Source organism: Manacus candei, unplaced genomic scaffold, assembly GCF_025592945.1.
Source record: "Manacus candei isolate 608988 ecotype Guabito, Panama unplaced genomic scaffold, ASM2559294v1 h1tg000053l, whole genome shotgun sequence".
Classification (NCBI taxonomy): Eukaryota; Metazoa; Chordata; class Aves; order Passeriformes; family Pipridae; genus Manacus; species Manacus candei.
Genome location: NW_026138101.1, coordinates 4,131,498 through 4,147,992, shown reverse-complemented (window position 1 = coordinate 4,147,992; position 16,495 = coordinate 4,131,498). Strand labels below are relative to the sequence as shown.

At 51.5% G+C, this 16,495-nt stretch overlaps 1 protein-coding gene across 4 annotated transcripts in view; it reads right to left on the bottom strand.

The window, feature by feature from the left end:
* Positions 1–16,495, bottom strand: part of CPNE2 (copine 2) — a 44,171-nt gene that overhangs the window by 5,707 nt on the left and 21,969 nt on the right. For all 4 annotated transcript variants that reach the window (XM_051801910.1, XM_051801909.1, XM_051801907.1 and 1 more), the window contains exons 5-13: positions 16,079–16,150; positions 12,291–12,374; positions 8,867–8,956; positions 8,573–8,671; positions 7,661–7,747; positions 7,275–7,334; positions 4,756–4,889; positions 4,004–4,058; positions 536–587 (exon numbers count right to left, since the gene is read on the bottom strand). In XM_051801910.1, coding sequence (XP_051657870.1) covers positions 536–587; positions 4,004–4,058; positions 4,756–4,889; positions 7,275–7,334; positions 7,661–7,747; positions 8,573–8,671; positions 8,867–8,956; positions 12,291–12,374; positions 16,079–16,150 — 733 coding nt within the window. The remainder of the gene's footprint in view (positions 1–535; positions 588–4,003; positions 4,059–4,755; positions 4,890–7,274; positions 7,335–7,660; positions 7,748–8,572; positions 8,672–8,866; positions 8,957–12,290; positions 12,375–16,078; positions 16,151–16,495) is intronic.

Here is a 16,495-nt window from a genome sequence, read left to right as displayed (position 1 = left end):
AGGATCTGAGCAGTCCTTCAGCCACCACAGTGAGCAGCTCTCAGTTGCTTAAATGAAGTCTGAATTCCCCATCTGCCAAACAGGCCCTGTGTTTCTTGCAGCCTTGCTGGAGGAGCAGACGGCTGGTAGGACACACCAGACATCAGAGCGAAGGCGGATTTTACACTGTCTGAATCCAGTTGCATTTTACCCTGGGCCTTCCTACACACCCCCAAATTTTCTCTGCTTTCCTCTGAGCGTGCCATTAGTTTGTCATCTGCTTCACTGTTCATGTCTGCCTCTGAACAGACCTTGAAACATCCCCAAAATCACAGAATCATGGAATGGTTTGGGTTGGAAGGGACCTTAGAGATCATCTAGTTCCAACCACCCTGCCATGGGTAGTGATGCCACCCACTAGATCAGGTTGCCCAGGGCCCCATCCAACCCAGCCTTGAACACTTTCAGGGATGAAGATGCTAATGAAGAAATGCAGAGGAAGGACAGAAGGCACTGAAGGCATCTAAGGAGTCCTATAGACCTGGCAGATGCTTACCTGAACAGAAGGGGTTCCTGGGATTGAAGTTAATGGCAAACTCATGGGATACCTGTGGAGAAGAACAGACCCAAGTTAACTTGGATGGCCAATGCAGTGCAGGCCGTTCACTATCAGTTTAGCTGATGCTGCAGAGCTGGTTTAGGTCTGATGCTCTGAGCACCAAAGGTGATGATTTGAGCTTTCAGGCCACCAGCTCAAGGGCTCTGGGACAAAAAAGCTCCCGCCCTGTTCGTGCCAGAGTTACAAAACAAGGATATTGTCTCCCTCTCGGAAGGGTGGAGGTTTGGTGAGCTTTCCAGCATGGGAATCGCTCCGGGACACGCGTGTCCACAACACTGGCACGACGACTGTCCTCTGGAGCTCCGTCTGAAGCAAAAGTCCTCCCGAGGCTGCAGACGCAGCGCGCGTCTGATTCAGACTTTCCAATTACACTGGGCATTGTGTCGAAAGCAGCAGAAGCTATTTTTTGCAGGAGGCTGTGGGGTGGGAAATTGCAACCAAACAAAAGTAAAGTCAACCAGAAGTCCTCCCCCCCGTTGCTGCGAAGCTGATGTGCTGCCGGGCCGGCGAACTGCTCAGGTCTCTCCGTTCCTGTTGAGCACGAACCAGTAACACCCACAGGCACCAGGCTAGAGGCAGCCTGACATGCATGACTGTGCTTTGCATACACCTTTTCTCACAGAAGCCTCAATTTTGGGCAATACACTCAAATTCAATTGATTTGCAGTTGTAACGGGCTCGCTTCCGTTTCTGGTTTGTTTTTTTTTTTTTACAAAACGTTCAAAATTCTGCCACACAAGTATTTATAGACAAGGCAAGCAGAAATATTTCCACGTTTTGCACCGCAAAATAGGGGTTTCTCTTTCTTTTGAGCAACAACAAAATGGTTTGAAGCTGTATTCCTCACTGTCTACAGAGCAGACCCCCTACATGCACAAGCGTTGAAAAACCTCCCCTGGAGTTTTTATGGATTTTACATATATATGTAAATATGGATTTTACATATATATATTTATATCCACTAAAAAATTCAAGAAGAGGGCTTCAAAATAACAAAAAAAAATTTAAAAAAAGGATCTTATTCCCTATTCAGCTTTTACTTTGAAAACAGTTTCTGCAGAGTCCAGTTAAATGTACATGGAGCATCTACAGGTATCACACACACAGGGAGAAACTCTTTCAAGCCACCCTAAAGGGTGAGACCAACCCCACAGAGGGTTCTCTGCCATCTCCCCAAGGAATCACACCCCTGCTGTGACTCAGTTTCTTTCTCTCTCTCTCTCTCTCTCTCTCTCTCTCTCTCTCTCTCTCTCTCTCTCTCTCTCTCTATATATATATATATATATGTATATATAAAGGCAAAAGGATGGAAAATATTGGGGGTTGCACATCAGTGGAGCCCCCAGCTTCCTTTGGCTGACTCCCTCTCCCAAACTCAGGTGACTGGTGGGGCTCCCACATGAAGCATCCCCCTCTCCACTGCTGCCTTGCCTTTGCTCATCCCTCAGAAACCATAACCCATCTGCTTCCCTCTCCTGTTCCCTACTGGGAAACCACTCGAGGCTCTCTACAGAGCTGTTACATGGCAAGATGTTCTTTGACATTTCCAACGAGACTTTTGTGTGCAAAACATCTCGCTCCGACGGGCGCCTGAGAAGCGTTGGGGGAGCCATGGCAACGGGAGCACAAAGCACCCTTTGCACCACTCGTGTCTCCAGACAACCTTCACTCGGGTCTGGGGGTCCCTGCTATCTGCCCCTGCCCTCACACAGGGCACGGGTTTTCATGGACAACTGCTGCTTTGGCTTTGAAATTACCCAAAGAGCCTTGGTGGCCAGAAAGTCTTTAATGAGTGAGCAGAGCTGGTGATGCCCAGAGCCTGCGGGCTGGGTGAGTTGGAGAGGGGTGAAGGCCCAAGTGCTGTGGGGTGATGCACCAGGGATGGCCCCACTGCTGATGTGACACAGCTGATGGGTCACTCTTGGTGTTAGGGTGGGTGACCTTTAGGCACAGGCCAAACACTTGGGGAGGGAGAAGCTGCTCCCCACTGGGGTTTGTTTGGGTTTAGACATCATTCCAGGGGAAAACAAGGTGTTTTTTCCAGCAATATTTACAGAGTATCTGCAGGCCCATGGGAAGCTGCAGGAGGCCCCCAGCCAGCATCCTGAACCCAGTACTGGCCTCCAGCCTTGCTGGAAGGGCCCTTTCCAGCCCAGCAATGCCCTTCCCATGGTCACTGACCTGCACACACGGACAGCAGAACAGGATGCTTGCCATGAGAATTCATCCACTCCCCAGCAGCCCGAGCTGCTGTACCCTTTCCATCCCCACTGCATTTTCCATTCCTATTCTTCCCCTCAAGTAATAAATCCCTGGTGACAGCTGGCTCCTGGACCTTGGAAGCTGCCTACCTAGATTTTCCCACCAAAAGTGGTGAAGTGACAGACCAGAGACATTTGCTGGCCAAGGAGGGAATGAATCAGCTCCAAAGTGCACATGGAGGGATCTCCTCCTGTGGTTGGCAAACAGCGAGAGCTCCCACTTGAGTCACATGAATTTTGGCTGCCGGGAGAGCAGAGAAAAGCACAAAGCTGGAGCGGGCAGGACATCCCCAGCCACAAGGGCTGGCAGAGATGAGCTTCCCAGCCCGATTCCCAGCTGCTCGTGACTTACGTGCCCCGCTGCGCTCAGCCCAGGGCACAGCTCCCCTCCCAGGGAACACAAAGGGCTCACTGAGGTTCAACCCCAGCCTGAAGCTGGGAACGCCTCAAAACCAGTGAGCAGAAAGAAAACGCACATGAAGGGCGTGAGCGAAGAGCAGTCAAAAGACCCAGCCAGTAATTAAGGATGGTGGTGGTGTCCTGGCACATTGTCTCAGCCATGAGATGTTGTTCCCCATCCGGCAGCCAGGCTGCGGGAGCAGCTCTGTACCCTGCCCTCTGGATGAGCAGAATGCTCAGCTCAGCCCCTGCAGGACCAGGGTGCCTTTAACCAACCTCTCCAGCATCTAATCCCAACCACAGATCGGGGTGGATTTTTGGGAAAGCTTCTCTGCTCCAGTCCTTGCAGGTTCTGCCTGTGCAACATCCCATTGAGGCTCCCCAGCTCCCAGCCCCCTTTCAGACTCTGCTGCCGTCTGACACATTCATCCAGGGGCCTTTTCCCTTCCGCAGAACTGTTCCTGCCTCCTGCCAGGAAAATGAATCAACGCCTGGCTCTGCCCATTAATGCCAGGGAGCTGCTGCATTCATGCCAACATAGAAGGGAGGAACCGGCTGCTCGTGCCCCATCCTTGCCTTGTTGCCCACCCACACTGCCACATCTCACCCCTCTCTGGCTGAGATCCCACATCCACCCATTCCCCCTCTGCCCAACAGCATTTCCCAGACCAAACCCCAGCAGCTCCTGCCCAGGCAATATAAAGACAATCCCATCCCAAACACACAGGTGGCCACAACAGTTTACCTTCCAGTCCGGTGGGAGTTGGGCACCGAATCCCAGAGCAGGAAACATCTTGTCTCTAGAGAGAAGGAGGAAAACATATGGCTGTATTGACACACATGAAGCAGACTTGTACAGCTTCTCCCAAAACATACAGTGCCTTTAAAAATCATGGGAGCTGAACAGAGAGAAAAGATATTCCCCTTTGGCTTTTGGTCTTTAGAGATAAAAGAGTCCAGCTTTGCTCTGTTTCCCACAGGGATCAGGAGCATTCTCTTGCCCAAACACCTAAGTCTTCTGCAGTTTTGTAACCCTGGAGGATTTTTAAAAATAAACTACCCATTTTGGACACAAAAAGCCATCACAGCAAGAGCAACAGATTTCTGTTTTGTTTACTCTACTGATGTCTGAGATTATATTTTTCTGATATTTTCTCCACCCCTCAGGGTGTCTGAGGAACGAGGCAGCCTGGGGCCACAGCTCTGATGGGAAACACCAGCGAGCTGAGGGCATCTGCCAGCTGCTCCCAGCAGAGGATGCTCCATCTCTGCTAATGCTCCTGTCTCTCCACAGAGGCACTGGGGAGAGGAGAAAGCCTGTCCCGACCCTCTCCTGCATCCCAATGTGTAAGGCAAATAATACCTTTAAAGCATTATTTAGCCCCGGTTTTGCAGACACAAAGAGATCAAGGCAGATGCACCCCAGCAGGCCCTTGAGGAGCCAGGGAAACATCTCCAAAATGCCTCCTTCTGGAGGCAGAAGGGCATGGTGCTTACGAGTCATAGTCCTGGATGATCTGGCCGACAGCCCAGATAGCTGACAAGTACTCGTTTGTCCCCAAGGGGTTGATGTAGTGCAAAGAGGAGGGTTCTTGTGGGTTCCCATTGGAAGCTGTGAAGTCAATCCCAACCTGGGGGACAAGAGAGAAGCACAGAACCGTCCTCTGTTAGTAGGCACCACCACAGACCTGGCCACTGAGCCTCCATTGCCTTTGAGGCCCACACACTGTTCTGTCAAAACCTAAACCTCAAACTTTTGAAAAAGTTTAACAAAACCCATCTCTTCACCTTCCCTATGAAAAGCTGATTAAATACAGCAGGCAGTTATTCACTCTTACATCTCCATTTTTCATCAGGAAGCATCACATAAAGTGTCCTGAAGCAGTCCCTGCTCCTGGAACCAGCCACCACCACCTCCAGCTCAGGGCTCTCGCTGCCCATCTCCCAGATACTCTGGGGCTGAGTAGCCCCATGGACACCAAGGCAGCCAGGGCCACCCGGGTATTTGGATCTCAAGGTCTTTGACCAAAGAATCACAACCCTGAGCAGATCCTTTCCCTGCAGCAGAAAGATCTGCTCGTCGTCAGGCTTCCCCGGGGACCAATATATGCTGAGCTCTCAGGGGACTCTGTCAGCAAGGCACTCATTTTTCTTCCTCCTCAATTAGGCTTTCTATTTAAAGGCATTTGTAGAAATGCCTATCTCAGGCCCAGTTAAATCTGGTCAGAAGAGGCGAGATGCTGAGCCACCCGATTCGATGTGACTGGGAAGGAAGAGCTGGGAAGAGGCGAGCGGGCGGCGTGACTGCGCCCGCCTTGTTTGCTTAGCAAAGAGGCAAAACCCAAAATAACCCCGCTGCCTAAATTGAGCTCAGGGATTTCACGAGGGATTTTGCTCCGTATCCGTAATGGGAGAGGACGAGCGGCAGTTTGGCTGAGAAGGGACCTTGGCCTGTCCGGGGCAAGAAGACATCACAGCCCAGGATGTGTCACCGCCCTGTGCCAGTGTGGCTGGTAAAACAGGCGTGGCAGGACAAGGGGACATGTTTTTAAACTGGGAGAGGGTGGGTTTGGATTTGGAGAAATGTATGGTGAGGGTAGGAAGACACTGGGACAGGTTGTTGATGCCCCATCCCTGGAAGTGTTCAAGGCCAGGTTGGACGGGGCTTGGAGCAACCTGGTCTAATGGAAGGTGTCCCTGCCCAGGGCAGTGGGGTTGGATAGATGGTTTTTAAAGATTCCTTCCAACCCAAACCATCCTACGGTTCTGTGAAATCCCAATTTCTTCGTCAAGCAACCGTACGGCCTCACCAACATGCCTGTCACCACTGTGACACTCTAACACACCCATGCTCTGCTCCTGCCGAGCCACCACGGTCATACAGCAAGGGGGAAACTGAGGCCCGGGATGGGGGCTCAGAGGAGTCACATGGGTGGGTGCCCTGCTTGTGCAAGCAGTGCCACCAAGAGCAGCACTGGGGCAACAGATCTGAGAGGGACACAGCTGCCCTGCCTCTGACACGAGGCAAGCGGCCCAGCACAACACCCCTCTTCCTGTGGCTTCAGCCCTTCTGTCCCCCCTGGGAGGACACCAGTGGCCTTTCCAAATTGCAGGGGTGCGTGTGGCAGCGTCCTCCTCCCAGCTCAGGTGTTCCTGCAGCGTTGCACCCGTTGGAAACACGCCCAGGGTTTTGGACCAAAGATGCCTTGGGAGGAGGAGGAGCCCTCCAATAACTGGCAGATCTTTAGATGGGGGGAAGATTTCTGCATTCAAACCTAATTCATGCGAAGGCTCCGTGCTACCAATAAACTCACTGATTTTCTCTTGTATTCACTCTCCAGCACCAAGACCAAAGCACACAGAGGCAGAACGGCACACAAAAAGCTCTCCCAATCGTTCCTGTTCCTATGGCAACTCTTCCTCCTCCTCCTACTCTTCCCCCATCATGTTTTCAGATAAAACAACAAAATACAAACTGAACTAACTGCGAGTGCCTGCAGCTCTCTGGATACTGCACCAGGAAAGTTTGCAGAAATTGAGAACCCCACTTCTGCATTGTGGTGGTTTTGCTTGGGGTTGTCATGTCCTTGGTTAGTCACTCCTGACAAGCTGTGGTCCAGCTTGAAAGAAGGTAGAAATGCCAGTAAAAAGGCTGAAAAGCATCTGTTTAACAGCTTAAAGCCTCTCAGCTGGATTCAAAAGGAGAATTCCCATAAAAAAATGAGGGTGGTTAAAGCCTGAGATGGGGGGAGAAGTCAGTGACATTTTGTGAAGAGTCAGAAGGTCTTTGTATGAGCCTGACCTTCAACCAAAGTGCAAACAAGCTCCCTCCTCTCCTGAGCATCACAGTAATGACCCCCAAACCCACATGGTTTAACAGCAAAACGTGGCAGCTCATCACTGCCTTGAGAAGCCACCCCAAGCTGGTGCCAAATCTCATGCAGAACCTCCCTCCCCAGTTCTGACCATTACTTGCATGTTACTTCTACTGGGAAAAGAGAAGCAAAAGTCCTTACAGTAAACATCAGTTGGCAGCCTCCCAGGATGTAGTCCAGGAAGGAGAAATCTCTGGTTATCTGAAAGAAACACCAACAAAATAGTGTTTCAGCAACTGTCATCATTGCAGAACAGAACAAATAAATGCACAGAAACTGCCCAGGCCTGCAGTCACTGCAAGTTTGGGCCTTCAGGGACTTTTGGACATGAGGAGAGCAATGGGGAGAACCATTTTAGTCTCCTACAGCAGCATTTTGGTGCTACACAAATTGCATGCATTTTATTCAGGCCATGCAGGGCCTGTGCTTGGAAACACAAAGGAGGCAGAGGCAGAAGGGATGGGGGAAGCCTGGGAAGACCCAAGCTCAGCTGGGGGCTGAAGGAAACATCTCAGCAACATACTCACTTTGCAGGACTTGACAATGATGATCCCAGAGTTCTTGTAATTCTTTTTCTTCTTTTGCTTTTTGGGGTTAATGCACTCTAGCTCGAGCTGTAACACACGAGACAGACCCTGGTGTGAGGGCAGTGTTGGGCTGTGCCACGTGGCTGCATTTGCCACCAGTGGCCATGTCCTGCAGGCACCCACCCTCCAGTGCTGAAGAGGAAGATTTTATTGTCAGGCTTTAGGTGGCAAATTCAGAGGAAAAACAGGCTCAATGCCTGCCTCTGGCACCATCAGCTTGCACAGTTCTAGACAGGGCACTTTCATGCCTTTGTACTTCAGTTTTCCCAGACAGAAAACTTAATGCAACAACACACATGATGTGTTACACATCCCCCCACACCTTGGCCAAAATCTGCTCTTGTACTGAAATCCCAGTGAAGACAGCAGTGCAAAGCCCTGCTATCCAGGAGATTTTACAACATACCTTCAATCAGATGGCATCTGCCAAGGCTTGTGGCCAGCACCTCAGGGGGAAGATGGGGACACCTTTGGCACAAAGCTGGTGTGGAGCTGCATGGGAGCTGCACTCCTGGGGATCAGACTGTCCCTGTTGCAGATCCAGCCCCAGCAGCATGTCACATCCCCTTCTGGCCCCCCAAACCACAGGGCACCCCCCAAATCATGGGTGCTGCTTCAGACATCTCAGCAGAGCCTGATTTTCAGCCAAGTCTGCCTTAGCACTCTCTCTAGCTCAAATGTTTTAACTACAGTCATGGCCTGGGTCACTCATGGTGTGGGTGGAAGGAGAAAGGATTTTGGGCTTGGCTTCTTCACGGCACAGGTTGAGCATCTCAGTGCAAGTACCAAAGTCCACCACCAGCCCCAAGGAGCCCCTTCCTCATTCTTCCCCAAAATCATGTCAGCACTTACTGGAGAGGCATCTTGGGCTTCACACAACTTGGACACTGAGGTCTGAAACTCCCCGATGAAGTCGTGTCCCCCATCACTGTCGTAGTCATAACATATCACCTGGGGGGGAAGGAGCACAAACCAGCCTCAGACCTGCTGAAGTCCCCAACCTCCCCAAACAAGGTGGGTTTTGTTGGTTTTGGGGGTGGTTCTTTGGTTTGTTGTTTTTTTAACAAGCCATCCATGGGGATTCAGGCGTTCAATGATCAATCCCAGAGCTGACCCCCACAAAACAAACCGAAGGGCCCCCATTACCTTTATCAGCTTCTCCACATCTCCATCACACAGTGACACCAAAGGCACAGTGAACGGCTTCCAGACAGGGTCCAGTGTGTACTTGATCACCTGGGGGGTGGGAGCAGAGGGATGCTGTTACAACAGGCACATCCACAGGTGGAGATCAGCACAAAGCAGGGACAGGTCTCTGAGAGCAATCCGGGACCAGGTTCCCGGTGGGGCAGGCCAGCAAAGCTGCAGAATGCCCAGTCTCAGCCCTCTCCTGCCTCCATAACTGAGAGACACAGCAGCTCCTCCCTCTCAGGCTGCAGCACGTGTGAGTTACAACAGGCTTGTTTTCATAGCACTAGGTGATTTATCCATTCCCAGGGGCAATTAAACAAACCTGCCCGAGGGAACAGCTGCTGCACACTGGGCAGCATGGGCACAGCCATGCCCAGAGCACGGGCACAGCCACTCACCCCACAACTTCAAGGCCAGCAGCTACTATTTATGCCCTCTGCATCCCATTGCTTGCACCCTACTCATTGCTTACCCCCTCCCCAGCACCCCAGCACAGCCTACATCCATCTGGGATCTGACCACGAAGACGAGGGAGCAGCAGGATGCTGCAACCAGCCCTGGAAAGCCAAAACAGCCCTGGGCACATCGAGCTCTCTTGTCTCATCTGTGTAACATCTGCTGCCTGAGCTGGAGAAATATTAATTGATGCTTTTTGACATTTCCTGAGAGAATGCAACCGCTTGTTGGAAATCTCAGCAAACGCTAGCAGGCTTCGGGCACAGGCTGCCTGCATCGGAGGTGAGGGCAGGGCAGGCAAAGACCCTCTTCCACAAAGGTGTTGTGCTCAAAAAGAGAGATTCACGTGAATTTTAGGGGAGTCAGACACAGGCAGCGGGTTAACCCTTCTCTGTGCAGGGCAAACACAAGGGATATCTGGTGTGGAGGAACCTTGGATCTTTGCAGCTGGAGCAGTAGTAGTTCAGAGCAGCGAGGAGGAGATTCCATGGCTGCTGCCACGGGCAAACAGCTGCGTGGGACCTGGAATGGGCGTCTTGTTTGACAGACAAGCTCTTACAGGAGACCGGGGGATACCCTGACACTGTGTGGTTGGATTTGTAAACACCTCCTCCAGGAGCCTGGAAGAAAGGGGAGCCCACTCATCCCAGGGTGGTCCCCACAGGCTGCCAGCTGCTGGGTCCCCAGGGAGGGTGGGGAAGGATCTATCCCACGGCACCCAGCTGGGCATTCACACTTGTGCTTAAATAACAATGAGCACACTAATCCTGCCCTGCCAGACAGCTCTTCTCTGGCAGCAGAAATGCCAGCATCAGACTGAGAGCTGGTTGTATTCCTGCATGGAAAAGCTGCAAGGGTGGGGAATGTTATTTCTGTGTATCCAGCCCCAGAACACGAAGATGGTCATAGAATCACAGAATGATTTGGGTTGGGAGGGACCCTGGAGATAATCCAGTTTCAACCCCTTGCCAGGGGCAGGGACACCTTCCACTAGATCAGGTTGCTCCAAGTCTTGTCCAGCCTGGCCTAGAACACTTCCAGGGATGGGTTGCCTAGTATGGGATTCCTCTGAGGGCAGTGGGATGCATTCAGGGTTGGTAAAGAGGAGGCTGTTAGAACACCCATTACTTGAAAGAAAACTTGGGTGGACCCTGATCCAGTGAAGCAGGACAAGGGAGGAGCTGGGCAGCAAGCCAGAGGAAACACCAGTATATACATCTGCTCCCCACAAACCTGACATGTTTATAGAGATCCCAGTGATGGCTGGTGCATCCCAGTTCCCAGTTCCCAGACCTCCTCCAGGAGGAAGGGCTGGAGGTCATTCCAAATCCCCCCATCTGAGAAACGTGTCTCGCTGAGTCAAAGCCCAGCTTCCCACATGAAAACAGGAGGAAACAACCAAACAACGTCGCAGCCTGCTCCCACAGAAACATGGGAGAAATATTAAGGCTGATATGAATTAAATGTGCATGGAAAGGTGTGTGGGAAAGCACCAAAAAATAAACAGCAGAGCTGGGATTGTAAGGCAGGCCCATATCGGTACCACAGGACACAGGGTGTTACTCATGTCCTGGTGCTCATGTGGGTGTGCAAGTGAGGGAAACACTCCTGGACTTTGCACAGCAGTGGTAAAACCCAACATATGAGGAGACTCTGCAAATAAACACCACTCTCTCCTTCCACCTGAGCTCATCCTGTGTTTTGTTGCAGCAGTTTGCTGCAGTGGGACAAGGGGCTCCTTAACCAAGCCTTGAAGGGACAACAACAGGGATGGGAAAAAGGGGGTGTGAGGTGGGTGTGATGGAGCCCTCTTCCTCTGCCACAGAGGCTGCTGTGAGCATCCCCCTTCCTCTTTCTGCCAGCTGCCAGGAGCTACGTGCAAACAAAGAAAGCCTTGAAACAAGCTTTGAGGAAGGGGAAAAAAGCAGTTAAAAAGTACACGTCAATGCAATGTTAAAGCAGAAGCCTCCTGTTTCTCCCTGCCCATCCTGTGCCTGGTATTCGTAACATCACTGGCTTTAACAGCTTGAGAACACAACTAGAGGGAGCTGAGATCAAAATATCACAGCAGGTATCAATGGGGGAGAGGGAGGGGTCAGCTGGCCCTGATCAAACCCACAGGGACCCTGGTACAGGTCTCTGCTTCCTTGGCTGTGGCTCTGACTCCACGAGACACGAGGCCCAGTGCTCATACACCGAAGTTGGAGGTGCCCAAGCATCCTCCCAGCTTAGGTGAAGGTCTGGCAAAAATTCATTTTAACCTTTCCTCACAGCCATTCCCTGGCCCACCTCCCACCACCTCCCACCACCGTATCACAGAGTCACAGAACACGCTGAGTTGGAAGGGATCCACAGGGATCATCGAGTCCAACCCTGAGCCCTGCACAGGACAGCCCAAGAGTCACACCTTGTGCCTGAGAGTGTCATCCAAATGCTTCTTGAACTCTGTCAGGCTTGGTGCTGGGACCACTTCCTTGGGGAGCCTGTTCCAGTGCCCAACCACCCCTTGGGTGAAAAAACCTTTTACTAATATCCAACCTAAACCTCCCCTGAAACAATTTCAGGCCATTCCCATGGGTTCCCCAGCTCATCCTGATGCTCCTACAAGTGGAGGGAGAGAGGTCCAGGTCTCAGCCTCTGCCCAGGTTGAGCCTAGAGGTTGACAAGGGATAGAAAACATCTCCCTCTCTGCTTTTTAGGTACTGTAGTGGGTAGTACAGAAAAGATCTCAAGACTTTGCTGTCCTCAGTAAATCCTTATCCACTGGAGTCCAGCAGCCTCAGCTGGACACCAGGAAGAGAGCCTGAAATCCCTGGATCCCACCCTGCTTTATAGGTGACTGATGAGACAATGCCAGGAAGGGCAAGAGGAGATGCTGTAAGGACGAGGGTGTCTCAGCAGCTCAGGTTAGAGTTTTGCTCACCTCTGTTCTGTGAACCAGCATCCACTTCCCATCGTCCCCTGGTTTATGGAACTCCAAGAAGGGGTCTGACTTCCCAAAAAGGTCCTGGGGGGAGAAGAAACAGGCTGGGTTACATGGTGCTCTGCAAGCAGAAACAGCTGGTCCAAGAGACATTTTTCCCTGGCCGTGCCAACCATGCAGATACCCTCATGGCACCAGCTCAAGCACACTGGCAAACAGCAGCACCCGAGGGCAGCATCCTGCCCACCTCCCTGTCCTGATCCTGAGAATCCCCTTGATTTCCACACCACATGTGCTGACATGTGCTGATGTGGAGGGCGTGTTGGCACCCCAGCCCATGCCTGTGGGATTTGCCAGCGGGTGCCCAGTACCCAGCAAGCTCTCTGGACACAGATGCCACAGAAAACAACTCCAGCTGGGAGGCAGCTGCGTTTGGGCTTGGAAAAACATCCGAAGCTTCAAAGGAAAAACAGAATTATGAAGTGCACGAGTGTCTTGGGGGGAAAGAGAAAAAAATCCACCCTCCTACACGCGGCAGTAAAGCAGAAGCAAAGGAAATCTTTAAGGAGCGAGTTGCCCTGGTGTTGACAGAGATCATGTAACACCCTGTGAGATATGCAGCCCTGAGTCAGTGAGTGCTGCCTTTCCTGCCAGCGTCTCCTCAGATAATCTCCTGATAAAGGGCTGCTGCTTTATGAGAAATATGTACACACACACACACACACACACAGACATCCCTGCTGGGTGTTGGCACGGGGGCTGCTTTGGCACCCGCAGCCCGGGCAGCGCCGGTGGCACCGACACGGAAACTCCAGCTTTTCCAAGCGGAGCTTCATTCCCATTCAGAAAAACTAAGAGGTAGCTAACAAGAAACCAAGCCCCAAATGCTCCAGGTGATTTACTGAGAGCTCGAGTCACTTCAGTTGAGTTTTCCTCCTAGAGGAAAATGGGTGCCTGAGTCCTGCGAAGAGCTGGAGGAACTTCTTATGGGTTTGAACAGGAGCTTTCTGGGCTTACAAGTGATGCAGTGGGGATGCGAGGGGCTGTGCATGGAGAAGGAGGAGGAGGAAGCACAGACACTCCAGGACCTCGTGTCCACAGCCAGCCCAGGAGGTGACAGCTGGGATGGACACGGGCTCTTAGTGATGCCCCAGCAGAAAATCCATCAACATTTCTATTTAATCCTGTTTCCAAAGCCAGTCAGAAAAGTCAATCACTGCAAAGTGTTTTGGCTTGGAGAAACTATAAACTGCTTCAGTCAAAATTCTTCTGCCAGAGGAGCAGGCCATAAGGGCTCACAGGGACACTGCCTGGTGAGATGAGACTATTTTTCTCCTACCCTTTTTCACACGTTTGTAGGAGAGAAAACCAAGCCATTCCTTCTGCAGTGTTACAGTTACAGCACAGCTCTGATCCTGCTCACCCACCACCTGGACTTGGCACTTTCAAGCTTCACAGATGGATTAAAGAACGCTTGGTGGGTACCTGACCTGCCCATGCTGGCTTAACCTCCAACACAAGGCGGCTTCATCAGCGCCAGCCCAGCGTGGGCTGGTGGAGGCTCTGGCTCTGATGGTAGTGGGGAGCTTTGAAGGATGTCTGCTGCCATCCCACATGGAGCAGCCCAGTTTGCAGGTCTGGTCAGCCCTGTTCTGCTCAAAGCGAGGTGGGAGATGCCTCCAAGCCACAGGATTGTGGGCTGCTATTTTAAAACATCAAAACCACAAACATCTCACCCCTGCAGACCTGGCAGGAGGTGGAAACTGAGCAACCAAAGGAGCTCGGCACACCAGATCCATCTGCAAACTTGTCCAAGTATCTAAACCACCCAAACTGGTCCTTGCACAACATGGACAAGGAGGGTTGAGGTGGCACTTCCAGCAGATGCAGCTCCCCAGCTTCCAGCACCAGTCCTGGCTTGCAGCACTTGCTGTCTCCCAGCCATGCTGAAGCATTACTGTCCCCACAGCTGCAGTGGCACCAACAGCTCTGGGGTTGGGTTCACAGGGCTGGTCCCAGGTGGAAATACCTCCTCTTCTGCAAGATATTTTATCTTTCAACAGCTTTCCACCAAGAGCTGATCTGACAAAAGGTACAAGAGCCTCAGGCTGGATCTGCTGCTGACATGCTCCCGCTGTGCAGCTTCGGCATTTAAAGGCAGGTAGTGAGCTGTAGGTGTAGAGAATGGGCATGTAATGGGGAGGAGGACCTGCCTGCAGCCTCAGAGAGGTCCCAGCCTCAGGGTGACCATGGCAGAAGGAGATCCTGGGGGTAAGCACAGCTCCAGGCATAGCTGGTGGCAAGGGGTGCCCACAGCTTCAGCTCAGTATGTGCAGCAAGAGGATCCCATGGCCCCACCACACAATTCTGTGAGATCCAATCCCTTCCTATGATGTCTGAGCCTCCAGCTGTGCTCCTCAGCTCCATGCTGCATGGTACAGGAGGTTGTAACCCCCCAGGCTGCAACCTTAACCCTGGAGTTTTGTTGTTTATCCACTTCTCTGCTGTCTTTCCTAAGCTTAAATGAGTTTTACCCAGCTCCCGCCCTTGCATTCCATCCATGACCAATAATGACCCAAAAAATAGTGGTTTTCATCCAATTTCCTTGCTCAAGGACCATTTGAATTCACGTCATGAAGGGACATGAGCATCCTTATGTCCATGAGCAGGACTTTGAGCACTGCAACACTACACTGTGTTATGGGAATTGGCAAAGTAACCTCACTAGTTCTTGGTGACAGCAGGCAGTCACTGAGGATGAGCTTTCTGTTGACCCTATTGATAACCTGGAGGGGGACCCAGAAAGAACAGGATTATTCACAGTCCTTATCCCAGTGTAACCAGGTAGATGCTGTATTTCTGTACCCTGACTATGATTTGAAGGGCAGCAGACCCACAGGTATCATATTATGAAATGGAGAGGATTTCTTAAATGGGGCATTTAGCTCCTTGCACTAGGTAAGGTAAGCAGGAGGGCAAGAAAATAGCCACTCCCAATAGGTGGGAAAAACACTCAGCTAAACCAGACACCTACCCAGTTTGGATGTTGGGACTGGACAAACCACACCTCCTCCCCCAGTAAATACCCTTCTGCCTGGCTGTTTGCTTCACCCTGTTTTCAAACAAACTGAGGGCCATCCTGCCAATAACACAAGCTCTGGAGAGACTAGGAAGAAGGAAAAAATAATATTCCAATTGATTGCTTAGCAACAGCACTGGTTCAAGAGGAATAGCTCTGGTTGCCTGGTAAATGAGGTCAGAAGACGCCGTTCACAAAGGCTCACCAATTCCTGTGCATCACATCCAAAGTAAAACTCATGCATTACCTGCCTCCATGAGATCAACACTTATTCCTCAGAGAAGTCAGTCTGACACACAAGCAGATGTTTGCTCCATTTCCAGAGGGTCTGGAAGGACCTGGAGCTCTCAGCACATCTGAGATACAGGTTCAAGAGGCATCAAAACTTGCAGCTCCATCAGAAGGCACTTTCAGATGACTGAAGCAGTAAATCTGCTGTCTTTAAGCCATGCTGGTGCACAGATCCTGTGCCACATGGAATCTTTCCTCCTCCACACGTGTGGTGAAGCAAGCAGCACTGTGACAATGGGGAAACTGAGGCACAGATGTACCCAGCAGGCAGGGGCACCACCAGGACCTGAACCCTCCCAGCCTCTCCCTGATGCTTTCTCCAGTAGGACTGTTTTCTGTCACTCTTGCACCCAAAGCAGAGATTTCTTTAGATCCCAAGGACAGAGGTTTAACATCCCCCAGACACAGCTCCACTCACCTTTTTATCCAGTTTTCTGCCAGCCATGCTCAGAGTAATCACCCTGTTATCCGAGAGCTCCTGGGCAGCTATCTGAAAGACAAGGGAAGGCTGCGTTCATTTTTAGCATAAAAAAAAATGAAGTTTCTGGTAAAAAACTCATTCCCTCCCTTGAGTGTCACTCTGGAGCTGGTCTCACATGACTTTTCTGGACCAGGGCTCATTCAGGATGTGGAGAAGCCTCCAAGGACTAAGCCAAGAGGAAGCAGAAGCCATATAAAAACCCTTGCCAGCAAGATGTGGCACCTCATCCTGCATGTCCCCAGCTGGGCATGGCAAATCACAGCTGTCCCATCCCTTAGGGGACATGCTGGTGACACCAAGGACTTGAGCCATGTCTCTGCCCTACCACCTGATAAGAGGGCCCCAAGGATGAAG